Here is a 20,423-nt window from a genome sequence, read left to right on the forward strand (position 1 = left end):
CACGGAACGACGCCATTGTGGTCAATGTGTATTTATCTTATGATACCATCCCGCCGCTAACCATTCTATTTCTTCCACCTCATCTTCCTGTCGCACAACCTCATCAACAAGATAACTCAAAGTCTTCCTGTTACTCTGATGGTCAAGAGAAGTGTATGCGTTTATAGATGACACGTTTTCTTTATTGCGGGTGACATAGAACATATGTATGAGTTTGTTCCACGATAGACGTGGGCTATTTAGTCAATTCACATGTCTCACAGTGGTGTACGTTGCACCCAAGCTTACTTCTTAAAATCTGAGAGGAGCTTCAAGTTCTGTCGACTCTTCTGAACAAAACTGAGGCCATGGCAAAAAATGTTATGCATGCGGTTCAGTATGATGGCTACGGTGGAGGACCTTCTGGCTTAAAGGTTACTCATTTGGTTTCCCTCTGTCAAATTAGTTTCCTTTCTTTTGTTTCTCTTGAATTATACTCTCTGATTGTCCTTGAAGAAAAACCCTTTTCCACTATAAGAAAATTAATTGAAACCCATTTTCACATGGTGTCCAAACCTTGTAATGAAATGGGCAGGTGACATAATGGGTCCTTTTTCAAGTACTTGTTATTGTTAAGAGTAATTGAATACTTGAAATGTTAAGAAGGAAAATATAAAGGGAGAGGCTTTTCTGAGTTTTCTCCTTTCCATGTTTTTTTCTGCTGGGGGAGGGGGGAGGAGGGGGCAGGGGTTGAGGTCGTGGTTGAGAATGACCAAGACTAACTTTTGTACTTGGGAAACATTCAATTTGTTTATGCATTGAAGAACATATTATTGTTAAGTCATTGGCCCTCACTCAATTTTGGTGCTAATTGCAGCATGTTGAAATTCCAATTCCCAATCCAAACAAAGATGAGGTGTTGCTGAAATTGGAGGCAGCTAGTCTAAACCCATTTGATTGGAAAGTTCAGAAAGGCATGCTGTGGCCATTGTTGCCTCGCAGATTTCCACACATACCTGGTAATTTGGTTTTGCTATCTTCTTGAGACACTCTGCTGTCTAGGGGGTGCTTTTCATGTAAACACCTCTTTAATTATGCTGCTTTCCAAATATTATATTGAGCTTCGTCTTGAAAACGTAGGGTGAGTGTTCCGTAAACGCTTAACATGCTAATAATTTGCATTTGAATGTTCTGTTTTCTTATTCATTTGGTCCAAATAGCTTCTGGGGTAGCCTTTTTGTGTTTTTGGGAGGGAATGAGTATGCATTTTCTTTGATGAGATTTAAAACCTAATGTATTGAACTTTTACTGGACCATCTTTTTCTGAGTATTGTTATGTTGACTGAAGATATTCCTTGTTGAAATTTGGAACAGGTACTGATGTGGCAGGAGAGGTTGTACAGGTAGGACCAGGAGTGAAAAAATTCAAAGCTGGTGACAAAGTTGTAGCTATGGTTAACCCTCTTGTAAGTGTCCATATGTTTTGGTTCACTTGACATGAAAATGTTCGCCATTTCACTTGAACATGTATATACTTCAGAACATAATATAGCTTTTCTTTCCATAAAACATCTATGAATAATTTTCTACCTATTTGTAAAGTAGTATCCATTGATCCACCAGAATCCTTGTGTCTGTAAACCCTCAGTAACCCCTCGTCGGTATTTTGTGCCTCTTTCCCTAGTGTCATTACAGTTGGCATGAAACTGAAATTTTGCATGTAGAAACCATTCCTAATGCGCTGAATTTGAAATCCAGGTGGTAGAATGTCTCACTTATAATATGTCATGCATCATTTAATTGATACATGCTTAGCCTGTTTGTCTGTTTCGTCTGTTCATGGATATTGAATTTTAGAATGGAGGTGGACTAGCTGAGCTTGCCGTGACTAAGGAAAGCTTGACTGCTACAAGGCCACCTGAAGTTTCAGCGGCCACTGCCGTAGGATTACCTGTTGCTGGTCTCACTGCTCACCAGGCCCTTATCCAATCTGCTGGGATCAAGCTTGATGGAAGTGGTGAGGAAGCAAACATTCTGATCACAGCTGCTTCTGGCGGTGTAGGTCTCTATGCAGTTCAACTAGCAAAGCTTGGAAACACTCATGTGACAGCCACTTGTGGAGCTCGTAACCTTGAATTTGTCAAGAGCCTAGGTGCTGATGAGGTTATTGACTACAAGACCCCAGAAGGAGCAACTCTGAAGAGTCCATCCGGTCGAAAATATGATGCTGTGATCCATTGTGCAACGGGCATTCCTTGGTCAACTTTTGAGCCTAATTTGAGTGCAAATGGTAAGGTAATAGATATCACTCCCGGCCTCAGTGCCGTAGCGAACTTTGCTTTGGGAAAACTTACCTTTTCCAAGAAGCAACTGGTGCCACTGCTCTTATCTCCCAAGGCTCAGAACCTGGATTATCTTCTTAAGTTGGTTGGAGAAGGGAAGCTCAAGACAATAATAGACTCAAAGTATCCCCTGACCAAGGCAGAGGACGCTTGGGCTAAGAGCATTGATGGGCATGCTACTGGAAAGATAATTGTGGAGCCTTAGGTTGATACTATGCTTGGAACTGCCCAAATTTTGTAGCCAAATGAGAAGGTTGTGTATTAATGCATCCAGTGATGGTTATAATTTCTTGCTACCATATTGCTGTAAATGATGATGCTTTGAGTTCCCTGTTCATTTTGCATTGTGGTCAACAAGATTGGAGAGCTTTTGCTTAAAAGAGAAAGTACTAAAACATTGCAATATGCCAACAGGGTCTAACTAGTGAAAAAGGGCATTGACTTGCAGACTAATGGTCTCAAGTTCGAGGCCTCATGACACTTTGATAGTGTTTTTGAGAAATCATATCCTCTTATAGTTTAGACCATTGCTTGTTTTGAAAAAAAACATAACAATATATTTAAGAGTAATTACAAACTTTGACACTAAAAATAAAGCGACATGGGAAAACAGCTTTTTGTGTGTGGATGAACTGGGGGGTAAAACCCCAAGAACACACAGCAACTACTCACTACAGACCAACCGAGTCCTTGTGACTCCAAGCAAATCATCAAGAAGGCTAGGGCCAACCCAGCTCGGAGCCATATGAAAACAAACACCTAAGTCTAGATTGTAGCTCCAGTGAGCAATACAGTCAACAACCACATATATAAACATATTCTATTTTAATTTAACCTAAACTACATAACCACATATATAAATATATTTTACTTTAATTTAATCTAAACTACGGGTACGTCACAAAACGTTCATGACCCAAGTTGAGGAGGGCTATTGTTCTATTAAGTAAAGCCCGAGTTCAATATGACCCAAATTTGACAAGCCCATTAGCCAGAAAATTGTACTGAAGGTGTTCTTCTCCAAGCTAAAGGGTTTCTAGGTGGAGGAGGCTCACAGAAATAAAAAAGAAAAAGGTATATATATTTTTTGAAATACTCGAAGACGTCCCTCCAAAACAGCCCTTATTTTCAGTTTGCAAATTGAAAAATAGTTTATCTTCATCTCACTCCTCAGTCTCTGTATGTTGGTTCGCACAAATAAGGTCCTAAACGTCCTCTTGAGAGCTCCTTACTTGTTTGAACTTCCTCCCTCGCTTTCCTCTGTCTCATATCAATCTTCACGCAGCCAAGCAATCCCAGAAAGCTTAGATGACACAACCTCTCGAGTATCAGCTTTTCTTAAGCAACCCAATTGGGAAAGGAACAATCTTCTTAAGTCACTGGTCTCTCACATGGCCCCATATGCAGCTACCAAGGTTTTACAGCTTCACGGCAACGACATTGAACTTGGGGTACGGTTTTTCAAGTGGGTTTGCAAGCATTCTACTTATTGTTATGATTTTGATAATAGAATTCTTCTGTTGAATTTGATGGTGTCTTCTTCCAATTTGTATGTGATTGCACAAAAAGCCATAATTTTGTTAATCAAGGAGTTCAGTAATAGTGAGCCTGAGATTCTAAAGCTGATGGAGGCATTGGATAATATGCGAAAGATTGGATTTTGGTTGAGTTATCCTTGTTATAGTAGTCTTTTGATGTCTTTAGCTAGTTTGGATTTGGGGTTTTTGTCATTCTTGGTGTATAAAAGAATGGTAGACAATGGTTTTCTTCTTGGTGTTATTGACTACAGGACTATAATTAATGCTTTATGCAAGAATGGGTTTGTGCAATCTGCTGAAATGTTCTTGTGCATGGTTTTAAAACTTGGGTTTCAGTTGGACACTCATATTTGTACTTCTTTAGTGTTGGGTAATTGTAGAGAATGTAATCTCCGGGAGGCCTCCCGGGTGTTTGATATAATGTCTAAAGGGGGTAGCTGTGGACCTAATTCCGTGACGTACTCCATATTGATTCATGGTTATTGTCAGATTGGTAAACTTGATGAAGCTTTTCATCTGAAAAAAGAGATGAGTGAGAAGGGCTGCCAGCCGACTACTCGTACATATACTGTACTCATCAAGGCTTTGTGTGACATTGGGTCGACTGATAAGGCTCTAGGTTTGCTTGATGAGATGGTTTCAAAGGGTTGTAAACCTAATGTTCATACTTATACCATATTGATTGATAGATTATGCAGGGAAGGAAAGATTGAGGAGGCCAATGCAATGTTTAGAAAGATGCTTAAAGGTGGGCTTTTTCCTGGCACAGTAACTTACAATGCACTGATAAATGGATACTGCAAAGAAGGGCGCGTGATTCCTGCTTTTGAGCTACTTGGTGTGATGGAGAAAAGACAATGTAAGCCTAACATTCGTACCTACAATGAGCTCATGGAAGGGCTATGCAAAGTTTATAAAACTTACAAAGCCATGTTTCTTTTGAAAAGAGTAGTTGATAATGGTTTGTTGCCTAACAGAGTAACTTACAATATTTTAATTGATGGCTTTTGCCGAGAAGGCCAACTTGGATTGGCTTTTGAAACATTTAAGTCAATGAGCTCATGTGGTCTTGAACCAGATTGTTTTTCTTTCACTGCCTTAATTGATGGTTTCTGTAAACAAGGGAGACCAGGGCATGCAATCAGCATTTTAGGTTCAATGGTAAAGAAGGGTATTTCCCCTGATGAAGTTACTATGACAGCTCTTATTGATGGTTATTGCAAGATTGGTGAAATTGGAAATGCATCAATGCTTTTTGGGAATCTGGTGGAGAAGAGGACCTTGACAACAGCACACACATTCAATTGTTTTCTTGATGTTCTCAGCAAAGATGATAAGGTGCTTGCAACGCAGGCAATGTTGGGGAAGATGCTAAAGTATGGATCAGTTCCGTCTGTAGTGACTTATACAATATTAGTCAATGCGCTTTGCCAAACTGGTGAGATTACCTGTGCACTGAAAATGTTGGATTTGATGAGGCAGACTAGCTGCCCTCCAAATGTCTACACCTATACCGTTGTGATCAATGGCCTCTGCCAAAATGGAAGAGTGGAGGAAGCTGAAATCCTTCTCTTTAGTATGTCTGATTTCGGGATACCTCCAAACCACATTACATATACTGTATTAATTAAAGCTCTTGTTAATGTTGGTAGGTTGGATCATGCCTATGAGATTCTGCGTGTTATGGTTCAAAAAGGTTATCAACCAAGCACTCGAATCTATTCTGCGCTCCTTGCAGGTTCTGTTTTGTCAAGCGAGGCTAAGGAAGAAGCAAGATCAGTTAGTTCTTCCAACTTTGTAGATGCTGGAACATTACCTTCAAGGGACACTAATGATAATTGCATTTCCAGACATGTCTTTAGGAATATGGAGATCGAACATGCTTTCCGTCTTGAAGAAAAGATCACAAGATGTGGTGGGTCGGCAACAGATTTGTACAACTTTGTTGTTATGGGTTTATGCCGGGAGGCAAGAGTTGCTGAAGCAGATCAGATTACCAAAGATTTACTAAAACGCGGTCTGCTTCCTGAGAAGGCTGTTTGTGCTCTCATCAACAGCTACTGCAAGGAACGCCAATATGATCACTGTCTGGACTTCATGAAAACAATTCTGAACCATGGTTTTGTTCCATCTGTTTCATCATACTGTTCAGTGATTCAGGGTCTTGATAGTGAAGGCAGGGCTGAACAAGGTGAAGAACTGTTCTCTGACCTTTTAAGACACAATGACATCAAGGAAAAGGCTGCAGTTTTACCATATCTGGAGATCCTAGTAAAGAAAGAGGAACCTGAGCATTGCCTTGACATTCTCAAATTGATTGAGCAAATGGGTTGCAGAGAGAGGCCTATTATCTAGCAGCCTAGGTCATTTTCAGATATGGTAGTGCTTCAGTTGGTCTTATGCAGATACCAGATTTTAAGTTGTTCTCTACAATGGTGCTCATCCTCATCAGCTATGGATTAGAATTTTTCTTCTTTGGTTAAACTAGGGATTTGAAATTTGAGATCTCTTTTTTTTATCATTAAAGAGAGAGAAATTCAGTACTAACTTTGTAAAATCTCTAACCATTGTAAGAGTGGACTTCATGAAGTCAAATTTTGTAAATTATCAACACCATTTAGTTTTTCATATTAGCTCTGTCCTCATGATTATGGAAATTGCAAATTTCCTGAGTTAAATGTTTTTATTGATGTGAACATGGAGATTGACTTTCAATTTGTTCAACATTATCCCAAAAGAATATAGAATATAATATTTTCAATTCACTTCTTTAAATGGTCTTTTCTTTCTAAAAAGGATCCTTTAAAATGAGTTTTTTTTTTTTTAGTCAATTAAAATGATTTTTAGATTTTAATTCTATTTATATAAATAAATTGATGAGTCCAGCTGTCAAAAGAACAGACATGTGGCCATATTTGAATGGAAAATGTACATGCTGACATGGTACCACAGTGTCATTGTATAATTTCTCGAGGTAAAGACCCACAACAATTTTGGGGCAATTGCGCGGGACCACCACCCTTCCCCACCACGAGTAAACCAAGCATTTTCTATTTTTAATTTTTAATGATCTAACGAACCGATAAAATCATTACAAACAAATAGTTTATATAATTTCGTATTTTTTTAATAATTTGCTTGGTTTCTTCTTCTTTGCTTCTTATGCGGAATCCTTCTCCCTCTCATGGCTTCACCAGCAATCCAAATTTTCTCTCTTTCTGAAGCTTCCCTTCCTCTCAAACGAAGATTCTCTCTCTAAAATTTTCTTTCTTGGTTTCTCCAAGAAAAACTTTATGCATTGCTGATCTATATCCTGCTCGTAAAGTTTCTCTGGTTGTCTCAATTTAGCATCAATTGTGAGTTCAGTCTCTTTCATTTTTCTTTTTGTTCTTTCTATAATTTTCTGAATTTCAGGCTTTGTGTTTGATTGTTTTTTTAGCTGTTTGCAGATTGAAATACCACTTGGGGTTCTCATTTTAGGCTGTGGTTGGTTCTTAAGAAATGAAGGAATAAAAGGAGAAAGAAAATGAAACAAAATAGAATTCTGGGTCCTAGTCTTTGTTGCTTTAGCTCCCGAGTGTGTAGTCGAACTAGGCTTAAATGAGTGGAGATGATTGTTGTGCCGTAAACAAATACTTCATATTTATAACTGATATTCTAAAGTTTGATTCTCTTTAGGGTATTTGATTTACTTTTCTAATTGAGTATATATTTTCATGTTTAGGACTTGGATTGATGGGAGGGGATATAGCTCTAATAGATTTGTCATTTTCAAAAAATGCTTGGTTTGATCTTTGAACAAAGTAGGATGAGGCAGAGCATCAAAATTTTGAATTGCAGAGTTCATGTAAGATTAGAACAACGAAGGGAAAAAGATTTAGTCTTGCAAGCCCAACGAAATTATTGGGTTCGGTTTTCTTTCTGTCTGCTTCTTTTGTGGTGACCATACAGGAAAACAGTGATCAGTTGTGGTGGCTATTAAAAGACATGATCTTTGCTTCATGTTGAATGGTTGAATTTGTTAAGAGTTGAAAATTAATTTTGTTTTTCTTTACCATCTACTGCAGCTCAACAGCCCCAGTTTTTTATATGAGGCTATAAGTGAAGCAGATGTAAAGAAAATGGATTAAAACTCTTCAGCTAAGTTTGATGCTTGGTCTCTGGAGTTCACGTGGAGGGTTGCAAAATGTTGATAGATTTCTTGGTGATTGTGAACCGCTCCTACAATGACAAGTTGATTCATGACTATGCCAAATGCTTGATGCTAGACGTAAGCACCATACCATATCTAGAAGCCAACGACCAAAACTGTGTTGACAGCATAGACACCTCTTCTTGGAGGCTGTTTAAATTCCACTGAAAGATTTTCGATTATAATCTGTTGCAATTTAAATAATGGAAAGGTTAGTTGCTTTCAAATGCATTGAATTGTCTAAAATCAAAAGGTTCACAATTTTTATTCTTATAGTTTTTTGCTATCTGAATTCTTTTTTCCAGATATAAAATTTTGGAGGAGCTTGGTGATGGCACTTGTGGTAGTGTATATAAGGCTCGTGATTGGAGAACAAATGAGATTGTATGCTTCTCCTTACAAAAGAAATTAATCTTTCTCATAATTATATTCGATTTTTACCTCTCAACTTATTTAGTTTTGCAACAAATTGTGAACTTTTGGATCAGATACTTTTGATGATTCTTAATTTTGTGTGGAGTTGATAACAGCATTTTAAAGAAATATTGAGGCGGAAGATGAAATCAAGATCAAGTGTTATTTCTATTTTTGTAATAAGAGTGAATTAGTTAGGAGTGTAGGGTAGGGCAATTTTACATAAACATATCCATCCTAGTTTTATTCAATTTTTCTGACCTCAGGTTGCAGTCAAAAAGATGAAGAGGAAGTTCTTTTTCTGGGAGGAATACTGGAGATTACGAGAGATTAAGGTATCTCCCATGGAAATTTTAATGGTTCAATATTGTTGAATATGAGCTTTCACATTTTGCAGGTTGCTAAATCAAATAGATAAGTCCTTCTCATTGTTTTGATTGATAAGTCAAATGCTTTGCCCAGGTACTCCGTAAATTAAATCACCCCAATATCATAAAGTTGAAGGAGGTTGTCAGGGAAAACAATGAGGTGTTCCTCATTTTTGAGTACATGGTGAGAGACCTTTTGCCTTCTCATTGTTATGTGGTTTATTTATTTTTATTGTATATCTCATGCAAAATGATATCACACTCTTATTTGAAAGTTGATGAACCCCAGTTGATCAAATTTATCTCATCATGTAATATGTGTTTGATTCCAAAGTTCCATGTTTCCAGAACTATAATCTATACCAAGTAATGAAAGAACAAAGAAGACCCTTTTCAGAGGATGAGATTCGTAGCTTTATGTCTCAATTGCTGCATGGACTTAATCACCTCCATAGAAGTGGATATTTTCACCGAGATCTAAAACCAGGTATAACATATTATCAGTGTTGTGTTTTCATGCATCTCTGTGGTTTGAAATATTTTATCTAAAGAAATTAACAGCAAGACCATTTTTCCCCCTTAGAGAATTTGCTGGTGACAAATGACGTTCTTAAAATTGCTGACTTCGGATTGGCTAGAGAAGTATCATCGGTTCCTCCTTATACCGAATATGTTTCCACACGCTGGTGAGTAAATCATATTCAATCACAGTATCTTATTTTGTGCATCTGTGAGTGTATGGTAGTTGGGGAAGGGGCATTCCTATTAAATCGTGTTATCTTATTGTGTGCATGCACGTGTCTGCGTGAATGTCTCCGAGTGTGTTGCACAGGCAGAGCTATGCATATTGATTATCTTTTACATTTTATGGCGTTTGTGGGCATCCTAGGTATCGAGCACCAGAAGTCCTGTTACAGTCCAAATTATACACTCCTGCAGTTGGTAAGCTCGATCTTTATTAGTTCTTTATTGTACTTCTGTTCATTATGAAAAGTTTTAAGAATATTTGAGGTTTTTATTGGTGTTGCCATATCTATGATTAGGCTGCACGAGATTTTCCTATATCAAGCTTGAGATTTATTATCTCTTTGTTCTTCTTCAAGTGGTGATTAACAAATGAATAATATACAGACATGTGGGCAGCTGGCGCAATCCTAGCTGAGCTTTTCAATTTGTCCCCAATTTTCCCTGGTGAAAGGTGATTATATCATCCTGCATTTATTGTTTTTGGTCTTGGTGAGAAAAATGTGTGTAAAAATTATTCTTTTGCACTGACCTCTAATTAAGTCCATTTATTACTGCCTGTCCTGGTGTGCTTTATTTCTTTGACATTTTGACTGTGCATTGAGCTGGTTCAAACGAGGAAGAATTTGTTTTTATTTTTTACTGGTATTTTACTTTTGGAACATGTCCAGTATTTTTGAGTCATAGACCTCGTTAGTTTTAGATTTAATGAAACATATGATGTGACTCAAAATAAGAAAAACGTGGGAGAACTTCTTATTTACATCTTACAAACGAGTTCTTCAATGGACAGTGAGATAGACCAATTGTTCAAGATATGCTGTGTGCTTGGTACTCCAGACTTGACTATCTTCGATGAAGGGACAAATGCCTCTCGATTATATGGCATTATTAATTATGAAAAGGCAAGCTTTTGCATGGACCTGTTTACTGCAATTTCCATATTTCTTGGCTTTAACTCACTGTATCATTCTTTTGGATAGATCTTGCCTGCAAACCTCTCTGATATCATTCCAAGCGCAAGCCCAGAAGCTATTGATTTAATCCAAGTGAGAGTTGTTTGTTCAATTTTCTTCCAGTAGTAATTCCTAGGAAAATTTGTTTAATGCTTATATATTTTTCTTTCTTCACTGTCTGCAGCAACTATGTTCATGGGATCCATCAAGGAGGCCAGCTGCGGATGAATCATTACAACATCCCTTTTTCCATGTAACATAGTCTTCTTCTCTTCCTCTCTGCTTTTATTTTATTTTTATTTTTATTTAATTTGCAATCTTATAAATTTGATCATCTTACTAACATAAGATAGATAGGTTGGCTGGGTTCCTCGTTCACTCCGTGATCCACTTGACCTGAAGCTAAGTATCATGGGTAAGGTTTCCCATTCCCCTTTTTTTGTGTGTACCTACCTCCCTAATTAGTGTCCATTATTAATTATTCTCCTGCATTATTTCACAGGAGCAAAGCCAACGCTTGAGTTGAAATTATCAGACTTTGGTGCTGAACCTGAGGACTGCTTTCTTGGCTTGACGCTGGCTGTGAAGCCCAGTGTTCCAGAATTCGGTAAATATCGTTGTTCCTCCTGTGTTAGTAACCCAGTGAATTGGTTATTTTACGGATCGACAGGGATGTCAATGGGAAAACTAAAACAATTATGACACAAAATTTTGGTTTAATTGCAATTTGTGCCTTGCATGCTTTGGGCACATTCCTAAGCCACGTCTTCTGTTTTAGCTTTTTTCTCATCCATTTAGGTTCAGCAGGGTAGCATTCTTGGCCCAGAACCTGCTTCATTTCATGCTCTAGGCATTGGCACTATTCGACCACTCAAAGTTTAAGATATATTAGGATTTTGCTTAGCAAGTCCGGATGGACTGTTGAAATGAAAGAATTTCAACACCTCGTAGCACATTATTTTGCTTGATTCACGTAACGCATTTGAAGTGAATTTTGTTTCCCATGCATCATTATTTTTTTATTTTTAGGATATGGGATTTCAAGTTTAAATGTCATCATTTGTGTTAGACCGGAGATGCTTCTATTTTTCTCCTCCGTATTTCATAACTAGAGTATTGATTATTCCTCTAAATTCAGCAGAATTGATTTCCCATCACATTTCAAGGATTTATTTGAGAAGTCATAATCTTTGGAAAATCTGGACTTTCCCCCCCTTTTTTTAGATTCTTTCTATTTTTCGGTTTCTTTCATATGTATAAATTTTTTGGAGGAATATATTCATCTTATTATGTAATTGTTGCCTGCAGATGTGGTTCATGATGTATCGCAGCATATAAAAGAGGTGAGTGAATGGGCTTCTTTTCTAGAGATAATGCTTTTGTTTTGTGGCATCTTGTAGCATTAGATCCTTAATGCTAGATAATTTATTGTGGTATGAATTTTGTTAATTTCATTATGCAGGATTCTTTATTTTGCTCTGGTTTGGAAGATCATTCAGGACGATCTGGTAATTCTTTGCATCTTTCTCTAATATCATCCTTTCAGATTAGTGGGCCTACCTTAATTATTTGGATAGTTTGCTCAAATGCCAGGGAAAATTCAGGATCTCTTTACTTGGTTACTGATTATTTTTCCCTTTTTACTGCAAATGAATCTAACCATAGGTAAGACGAAGATGGTCATGTGGATCAAATTTAACATTTTTCTTCGGGAAGACGGAAGAAAAAACTATTTGCCTTCTCTTCTTAGCTTCATTTTTCTTGAAATTGATGTACTGTTGTCACTGTTCTCCAGTTTTTTGGTCTCTAATGCCTCCTGATCAAGGTGGAATCTGTGCCCCAGTAGAGCCTTCCTTTTCTTTATCATTCAGGTCAGTTCATGTGCCGATATGGACTATACTTATCTGCTCTGTGCTTATGTAATTTACCTATGGAAGAAACAAAAGAAAAACGTGACAAACCAAGAAGCTATGGCTGATACAATAGTTGTCTTGTGGTCGATAAGTTTTTTGTTTCATATGAACATTACTAACATGATATCTACTCATCTCCACCCCTTTCTGGCAGTTCAATTCAACATCCATCAGTCAGAGTTCCACAATCAGCTGGTTTCTCCATCCCATCATTGCAGCCTAACATCTTAGATGGTCCATTGTTGGCCATGTCTTCTTCCTTCCCACAAAGCCGTTGCCTCTGAATGAATTGAGTTAATAAACTCGTCTCTCACCAAATAATGCGAGGCTGTAATTTATTACATCTGTTAATACAAAGTTTTACTGAGGACACTGTCATATAGTCTGTCACTGTACCATGAACATGTTGAGTGTATTAAAAACATTTCTCTCTGATTCTTTAATATTGAAAAGTCAATCTTCAATATATTTGCGAAACACATGCATTCCCCTAATCCCATGTGCTTGTTTTCTGGTTTGCTGAATTTATTTGAATTTTTACTCGAGCATCGGTGTCTTGAACAGTTGTGATGTGAAAATTTTGATGATTAGCATAAAATACTCTCTAGAATCCGAAGAGAGGATTGCATTCTGTAAAGGTTTCAGGCAGCAACAAAGAAAAAAGAAAAAAGCCACTCAACCCAATATGCAGCTATACTCTGCAAGCTTGCCCCCACTGAGTTCTCTGCTTCAAACCCTTGACAAACTTTTGCAACTTACCTGATTTTGTGCCCCAAAACATGCTTGGTTTAGTGACGTTCGACATCAAGTAGTCTGTGTTGATTCTCGTGCCTTGACCCACACGACAGTTGACGATTGAGAATATTTACACCTACGAAAAAACTATCTTCAATGACAGCTTTTAAAGGGGTGAAAATAACAGGAAAGAAAACGTGTGCACCAATTTGTTAAGGAACAATTATCATTTGACAAAATCTGTGCATAACTGAAACTCAATCAGTTTTTGCAAATAAATCTTTCCACTTTTAATGGGGACAAATGTAGGCCAACAAAAATGATTCTTTCTTTTATTAACGTGTAACATGAGATTCAAATTTGAAATATCTTTCAACATTATTAGGATGATAAATACGACTACATTAAAACCGACTCGATAAGCAACAAAAAATATTGTATTTTTATGGGATGCAATATCTTAACATTATGCTACCTACTTTTAATGCAAGAGCAAGCAAGCTCTTGCCATACTTGCCTCCAATTTTTGATAGCCGCAAATCTCACAAATTCACAAACTTCTGTTGCCATGTTCAGTATCAGTTCTTCAGTTTTCAATCGTTTTGTTTGTGTTGGTATTTTATATGTGCCATGTTTAAGTGGACACGCACTGAGATTGCGACACGCGATGAAGATCAGATGTGATGATAAAAGCAAAACAAGACAAGTGACGCTGCCGAATTGCTTCACATAAAGACTGCAAATGGGCGGCACGCACACGTGGCTTTGTTGTGGAAGAAGCAAATGCATCATATCGAACATTTGATACCTTTGGCCAAAAAAACACATTTATTACCTCAAACTCAAAGTAAAAACTCAAGAATTTTTTGGTGTGAAGGTTGTCCTTACAAGGTGTTATTAATTTATTCATGTTATAAAATGTGAATTTATTTATTATATTATATTTTAAAATATTTCTTCTGTTATAGACATATCAATTATATCATTCATTAATATTATAACATACAGTAAATTTGTGTGATTACTAATAAAGTAATCTTTTTTATTTAACCAACGAGATTTAATCTAATGAAAAGAAGTCTTATAGAACAGTAATCTCAAGTTCGAACTTTCAAGACACCTTAATAGTATGCGTGCGAAATTCCTTCTTTTTTTAATTTAGACTATGACTTATATTAAACTCAAACATATAATAGAAAAAGGGTAAGTTAATTTTACCAAACCATATTTTACCATTGTGATATGTCTGGCGTCTGGATTCTTCTTTTTATTTGACACGTATATCCATTCCTCTTTTATAAATACCCCATTTCCCCTTTGGCCCTTCCCTCTATTTTCTCTTCCCTTTTAAGGGGATTTGAGAGGACTGAGAACATTCGGAGAAAGAGAGAGAGAAAACCCTCTTCCCTGAGAATAACCCCGCATCATCAAACAATTTGAAGATCTGAAATTTCTCACATACACAAAACCCATTTACAAATACACACTCATACAAAGATAGAGAGGTAGACACACGTACATGTTTACATACACATAGCTAGATTGGACAGAGAAAGAGAGAGAGAGAGAGAGAGAGAGAGAAAAAGAGAGAGTTTGATAAATCCCTCTTTTCTTTTCTCTCTCTCTTTTTGGAATGAGATCTTCATATTCTTATTCATGTACAATGTCTACTTTGCAAAAACCAAAAGTTCTTCTCTTTGTTTTATCTTCCCTGCCGTGAAATTTTTCTTCTTTTTTTTCTCTCTGGAACCATCAAAATCAAAACCCTCAATCCCAAGTATGCAACTTAATTTGTTTTCGTGGGATTCTAGTGGTTTAGTTTAATTTTATGGGTTTTCATGTATTTTGGAATTGAAATTTTTAGAATTAGTCTTTATTTGCAACTGGGTTTTGTGTCTGACATATTCTTCTGGTGATTTTTCTAGGGTTTGGCCAAATCGTCACTGGGAGAAACCCGAATTGTGATTTTTATAGTATTAGGGGTCATTGTAAGAAGATTCACTGTTGTAAATAGAAAGCGAAGCTTGGAATTACACGGCTTCCATTTAAAAGTTGAGGATTATCTGTGTTCCATTTAAAATTACACGGATTCTTTCGTTTTCAAGGTTGTGGTCTGTGTTGCATTTGTTGTATGAATTTTTGGCCTTATAGTCAGGACATGCTCCTGATGTTGGTTTTTGCTGATGAGCAGGTGATCATTCTCTATTGGCCTAGTAAGAAAGACAGAGGATCAGATTGCTGCAGAACTTCTAAATTTGTCGACAAATCGGTTGCTTGGACATAAGCGTGATTGAATGCTATCTTATCTGGATAGATAGAGTGAACTAATACGGAGTTTGGTATAGTGGAGTAGTTCATGTGAGCCTTTGGATACTTTTAGTTTTTGTGTCAGATTTTCATAAATTGTGCAATCCTAGAAGTAACACTGTGATAAGAAGAGATCTTGCATATTGGTTATCATCAGTTTTGGCTTTGGGTTGATTTTAGTAGATCATGGAGTGATTTTTAAGCTGGAAATGAGTTTGGGGTCATGGTGCATGGACAGGAGCATTGTTTCTGCTCTGTTCCTGTGTTGGAACAACAGTACTGGAAACTAGGAGAAGCATTTCTGCTGGTGGACGGATCCCACTTTTCCATTTCAAGGATTGCGTGCAATGTCTCGCTGCTTTCCATTTCCTCCTCCAGGATATGAAAAGAAAGTTGGAATCAATGATATAGACTTACTTGCAAAGGTCTACATATTTTCCTTTTTATCATTGCAGAATTGATTTACATTCGTTTCTCATGAGTTCTTGTGTGTTAATCCCTGCATTTTTATATGCATGTGTTGGATTTTCATCAGTTGCTTCCTTGTCATTTTAACTTTTGGAGGCTGTGCTACGGGGCCATGAAACTTATATCTATGTAGGTTTTAACTGATGAAGTCATGGGGTACTCTTAGGAGGAAGATTATGAGGGGCGGGCACATTAAATTTGTAACTGTCTTGAATGACAAGATTGTCAGAGAGACTAGTTTTGACCGCATCATGAAATATATTTAGTCTACCCTAGTACTTTAAAAGTGTTATGATACACATCCTATGTAGGAAACTGAGCAGAAAAAAATATGATTTTTCCATGAGAAAGTCCTTGGATACCAAGATTCATGCCATAATAAGCATATAGAGGTTTCATGACATATGTGAAAAAGGTGAGAGCAATTGGTTGCTATCTGACTTTTAACTCAAGTGATTATCATTTTGTGGGATTAGTTTTGTTACATGCACTTCTCACGTAGGGTAGCCCAACTCTATTGAATTTCCCTCCCAGTGCATGAGTAACCATTTTTTTGTTAGTAAAATGTCTATCCTCTTTCCTTGGTCCTATATAATGTGTAAATTTTTTTTGTTTAGCATGAAACGGTATAGGTACGGGATGAGTATCTGGAACATTTTGCATACACAAGCACCCATCTGGCATGCATGATAAAATGGGACATGTTGCTTCATAATAACTTTGATGGGATACTTTCTTAATCTGCTCTTGCATAAAAACAATTCTTATTGCCTTGGTTGAACATGTCATATTAGCTTAGACCCTAGGTTCCTTTAAAGAATTTTTAAGACCTGTATAGTGTGATGGTTGGACCCTGGAAGGACATTGAATTCTTGTTTGGTAAACTGTGTCTCATCTTTGTTTTGTTAAAATTCTGTCGACAGTGTTCAAGAAGTGTCAAATTCCCTGAATGTGGTAATATCATTATTTTGATATTACAAATTGGCATATTGTGTCTGCTATCTCATTTTTTTATTTATAAATATTGTATTCACACGTCATTGTCATAGTCATTGTCATCATCATTTGTGTAGCGTTCATTAGACATGAAGGAAAATAATAGGAACTGTGAAAAAAATAGAAAGTAAAGGTGTCTCTTAATTTGTGTAAAATATTTTCTCTGCTGTTTTTTTTTTTTTGGTGTGAAAATTATTATATTTATGTCTATCAAAGCAAAAGAAGAGGAACTAAAAAACATAAAGGAAAAAAAAAGGGATCCTGTTTCACAACTGCCGTACACTTTTGTGATTTTAAAAACTTGTAAAGGGCTAAAAAGGGACTTGTTCTGAATAGCTCTTCAAAAAAGGAACTAGGCAAGATCTCATAGCATTGTGTGAGGGTGTAGCAACTTGACCCTAAGCGTTGAGCTTGAGGGATAAGTACTCTGACCAGCATACCACCCTTAGCAGTGTTTTGCATCTTGTGTCTCTCACTCTTTGTTTTCAGGAGGATTTTGTACTAACATGTGCTTCTTTTTATTGTTTTCCTTTAAGTTTCTATGAATTATTTCGTATTTTTACTAAATACACTGCCCCTCATGGGGATATTATTTTTAGGAGAAGCACAAGGAGAAAAAGCATAAAAAGGATAAGAAGGACAAAGAGAAAAGAGACGGTAAAGAGAAAAAGGATAAAGACAGAAGTAAAGAAAAACACGGTGAAAGGAAAGACAGAAAAGAAAAGCACAAAGACAAGAAGGAAAGGGGTGGGGATAATGGGATTACTTGGACATCAGAAGAGAAGAGAATTGAAGGGCAGCCAGAGTCTTATAACGGACAGAATCATGTTCCAAACGGATTCCATAATGTTGACATCAAGGATTATAAATATGTGCAGGAATTGGATCGAAGATGTAGGAATGATGACAGAGCTACTGGGAGTCAGGTGGTTCAGAAGATTTTGGTTGCTGATCAAAGATCATTGTTGTCAAATCAGTCCAGAGAAAAAGAGAGAATTAAGGATAAGAAAGAAGTTGATAGGACTGTCAATGCACAAAGAAACCATATCGAGGGAAAAATTGTTCAAAATGTCCCGAGCATTGACCAAAGAAGACTTGAAGGCATTACTAAGCCAATTGAGAAGCAACTGGAAGTCTATAGGAATAGTGAAAGAGCAACAGGAAATCCGGTTGTTCAGAAGATTATGGTTTCTGATAAAAAACCTTTGTTGTCAACTCAGTCCAGAGAAAAAGAGAGAATTAAGGATAAGAAAGAAGATGATAGGACTGCCAATGCACAAAGAAACCATGTCGAGGGAAAATGTTCAGCGGAGGCATTTTTTGAAAACTTCCCTAGCATTGAGCAAAGAAGACTTGAAGGCATTGCTAAGCCAATTGAGAAGGATGTTGAGAAGCAGATGGAGGGAAGAGATCGGAAGAAAAACACAGATAATGACAGTAAAGGTCATAAACCCAAGGAGAGAGATAAAGAGAAGAAAGTTAAATCGAAGGATAAGGACAGGGAGAAGAAGAAAGAGAAGAAGGAGAAGGTGAAGGTGATAAACAAACCATCCGATGAACAGCCTAAACTAGAAGGAAATGGCAAGGAATCCCTAGATGCTTTCAGTAATAAAGCATTAAACCTTTTACAGATGAATAGCAAGAACTCTGCTGCTGGGGGAATTCTTGGCAAACGCAAGGAACTTGAGATGAATGGATATTTACACGGTGAGTCGTTTCCTATTTTGCAAAAACAATGACACTGAGGGATTCTATTTTCCATTCAGTGAGTGGAAACACATATAGATGTGTGTCTGATGGTAATAGAGGCCTATGTTACTTATAGATGTTCCAGCTCCTAAACGCTCATTGTTATATAGGTTGCATGTTTATTTAATCTCCAAATACTTTTCTGCCAAAACCTCAAGCTACTGATTGAATAACAGTTTTCTTGCGATTATAATTTTTATAGACATGCTTACCAAGAAAAGAAATTTATATACATCTGTTTTAGTTGAGATTGAGGGATACAATCTTATCTGTACCTTATTCTTTAAACTTTATGCCAGAAAATGGATTTCTGCCCCATAAGTTGCCAAGATCTGTTTCTTCTCACCCAGTAGTGGAAAATGGGAGGAAATCAGAACCAAGCCAAACTGTTCTCCAGTTTTTATCAGAGGGACAGGGGGCAGCCAGCGATTGTAAAGCAGATATCAAGGAACACAGAATTAATGGTTTGAGAGGGCCTGAACAACTCAATGCATTCTCAACAAAGCCATCATCTTCTCGTGTTAAAGTTAATGAGAATGGTGGAGCATCTGCAAAACCACCACATCCTGATTCCAAGTATCTGAGTGAGATACTTTCCATTCCCAAGATGGCGGATGAGTCCAATCTTGACGATCAGGAATGGCTGCTCGGCAGCAATGGTTCAGGGTCAAAGAAACCCAAAGTGGGATCCCCTGAGATTGAAATGACTCCCCAAGTATGGGCAGAAGCTATGCAAATAGAGTCTGTGGATGTTTATGCTCTGCCATATGTCATCCCATACTGATATTGAGTAGGTTTGACTTCCTTTTATGATCCCCCAAGTGTCTGCATCTGCGAACCCAAAGTAGCATTAATGAGAAGATACCATCCTCTGGGTTTTGAGGCCTAGTCTGCTACTGCATCTTTTTCTGATATCTGCCTTAGATTTGTTCAGGTATGATTGTTCTAACTTTCTCGTCTTGCATCTGATTTACATAGGATCAGATCATTATGTACACTAACTGCTTTGTGGTGCATCTTTTTCAGGGCTTTGTTATGCAAGCAGGGTTTTTTGTGCCTCATCAGCAGATACATTTCCCATGGCTGGTGAAGAGGGAGGGATAAGTTTTGTTGAATGTTCAGAGGTTAATAGGTATAGATTTTTTGTTAGGTAGAAACTTAGGTTTTAAACATATACCACCAAAAGGAGAACCACATTGCCATTGTAGGCCTTGTGGCACCAAATTTTTTCCTACATTTTACTGAGACATAATGAAAATTGGGGACAATCCACATAATTTTTTTATATTAGTTTGCTTATCATTCGTCTCCTTTGAACTTCTTGGTGGCATTTGGTTATTTATAATTGTACACCAAAAAAAAATGTTTTATTTTTATCCTTAGTTTACTGTTGACCATGGAACTGATCACCAACAAGGAAAAGAATGCCCCTCCCCCTAGCATAAATTTATCTCTTGGAATATATGCTTAAACAGAGATTTTAACCAATGAAAATTTGAATAAAAAAACCACTTCAAATCTGTAAATTTTTTGCTTAAACGGTCATTGACGTTTTTTATTATTTAAATTCGTTGTATTTGAATATTTCTTCTTATTTCCTTCTGGTGTTATGCAAAAATAAATAAATAAAAACAAAAGCATGCCCAACTCAAAAGATGGGTTCTTTCCCATTCCTCACTTCCCCAGAAGATTTTAAACAAAGAAGCAGCAATATGTTTTCTT

At 37.0% G+C, this 20,423-nt stretch overlaps 4 protein-coding genes across 7 annotated transcripts; all 4 read left to right on the forward strand.

Annotated features, from left to right (window-relative positions):
• On the forward strand, nt 66-2,678 carry LOC18767260 (putative quinone-oxidoreductase homolog, chloroplastic). The gene is made up of 4 exons (XM_007201212.2): nt 66-413; nt 857-998; nt 1,354-1,445; nt 1,837-2,678. The coding sequence occupies exons 1-4, from the start codon at nt 348-350 to the stop codon at nt 2,524-2,526; spliced, it is 990 nt and encodes a 329-aa protein (XP_007201274.1). The 5' UTR covers nt 66-347; the 3' UTR covers nt 2,527-2,678.
• LOC18767276 (pentatricopeptide repeat-containing protein At3g07290, mitochondrial) lies at nt 3,349-6,543 on the forward strand. The gene has a single exon (XM_007199085.2). The coding sequence runs from the start codon at nt 3,503-3,505 to the stop codon at nt 6,212-6,214; it is 2,712 nt and encodes a 903-aa protein (XP_007199147.2). The 5' UTR covers nt 3,349-3,502; the 3' UTR covers nt 6,215-6,543.
• On the forward strand, nt 6,971-12,937 carry LOC18768672 (serine/threonine-protein kinase MHK). Of its 2 annotated transcripts, XM_020570843.1 has the most exons (19): nt 6,971-7,215; nt 7,927-8,262; nt 8,357-8,435; nt 8,732-8,800; nt 8,928-9,017; nt 9,182-9,320; nt 9,417-9,519; nt 9,723-9,775; nt 9,965-10,031; nt 10,371-10,482; nt 10,561-10,626; nt 10,718-10,786; nt 10,891-10,948; nt 11,036-11,140; nt 11,842-11,876; nt 11,996-12,041; nt 12,127-12,198; nt 12,329-12,404; nt 12,601-12,937. In XM_020570843.1, exons 2-19 carry the CDS (start codon nt 8,255-8,257, stop codon nt 12,728-12,730), a joined length of 1,377 nt encoding a protein of 458 aa, XP_020426432.1. In that variant the 5' UTR covers nt 6,971-7,215; nt 7,927-8,254; the 3' UTR covers nt 12,731-12,937. The 2 variants fall into 2 exon arrangements, with proteins under 2 accessions (XP_020426432.1, XP_007199899.2); XM_007199837.2 differs by lacking the exon at nt 12,127-12,198 and having other exon boundaries at nt 6,973-7,215.
• Nucleotides 14,514-20,014, forward strand: LOC18767974 (glutamic acid-rich protein). Of its 3 annotated transcripts, XM_020570458.1 has the most exons (7): nt 14,514-14,686; nt 15,107-15,286; nt 15,373-15,539; nt 15,727-15,913; nt 17,552-18,659; nt 19,001-19,635; nt 19,728-20,014. In XM_020570458.1, the coding sequence occupies exons 4-6, from the start codon at nt 15,836-15,838 to the stop codon at nt 19,483-19,485; spliced, it is 1,671 nt and encodes a 556-aa protein (XP_020426047.1). In that variant the 5' UTR covers nt 14,514-14,686; nt 15,107-15,286; nt 15,373-15,539; nt 15,727-15,835; the 3' UTR covers nt 19,486-19,635; nt 19,728-20,014. The 3 variants fall into 3 exon arrangements, with proteins under 3 accessions (XP_020426047.1, XP_020426046.1, XP_020426048.1); XM_020570457.1 differs by having other exon boundaries at nt 14,514-14,958; nt 15,373-15,913; XM_020570459.1 differs by lacking the exon at nt 15,107-15,286 and having other exon boundaries at nt 15,373-15,913.

Source organism: Prunus persica, chromosome G8, assembly GCF_000346465.2.
Source record: "Prunus persica cultivar Lovell chromosome G8, Prunus_persica_NCBIv2, whole genome shotgun sequence".
Lineage (NCBI taxonomy): Eukaryota > Viridiplantae > Streptophyta > Magnoliopsida > Rosales > Rosaceae > Prunus > Prunus persica.

Coding starts and splice junctions, on each gene's coding strand:
- LOC18767260 (XM_007201212.2), top strand. CDS start 348: ATGGCAAAAAATGTTATGCATGCGGTTCAGTATGATGGCTACGGTGGA. Junction 414..856: donor GAGGACCTTCTGGCTTAAAG/GTTACTCATTTG, acceptor TGCTAATTGCAG/CATGTTGAAATTCCAATTCC. Junction 999..1,353: donor CAGATTTCCACACATACCTG/GTAATTTGGTTT, acceptor AATTTGGAACAG/GTACTGATGTGGCAGGAGAG.
- LOC18767276 (XM_007199085.2), top strand. CDS start 3,503: ATGTTGGTTCGCACAAATAAGGTCCTAAACGTCCTCTTGAGAGCTCCT.
- LOC18768672 (XM_020570843.1), top strand. Junction 8,436..8,731: donor ATTGGAGAACAAATGAGATT/GTATGCTTCTCC, acceptor TTCTGACCTCAG/GTTGCAGTCAAAAAGATGAA. Junction 10,032..10,370: donor CCAATTTTCCCTGGTGAAAG/GTGATTATATCA, acceptor TTCAATGGACAG/TGAGATAGACCAATTGTTCA.
- LOC18767974 (XM_020570457.1), top strand. CDS start 15,836: ATGTCTCGCTGCTTTCCATTTCCTCCTCCAGGATATGAAAAGAAAGTT. Junction 15,914..17,551: donor ATATAGACTTACTTGCAAAG/GTCTACATATTT, acceptor TATTATTTTTAG/GAGAAGCACAAGGAGAAAAA. Junction 18,660..19,000: donor GATGAATGGATATTTACACG/GTGAGTCGTTTC, acceptor ACTTTATGCCAG/AAAATGGATTTCTGCCCCAT.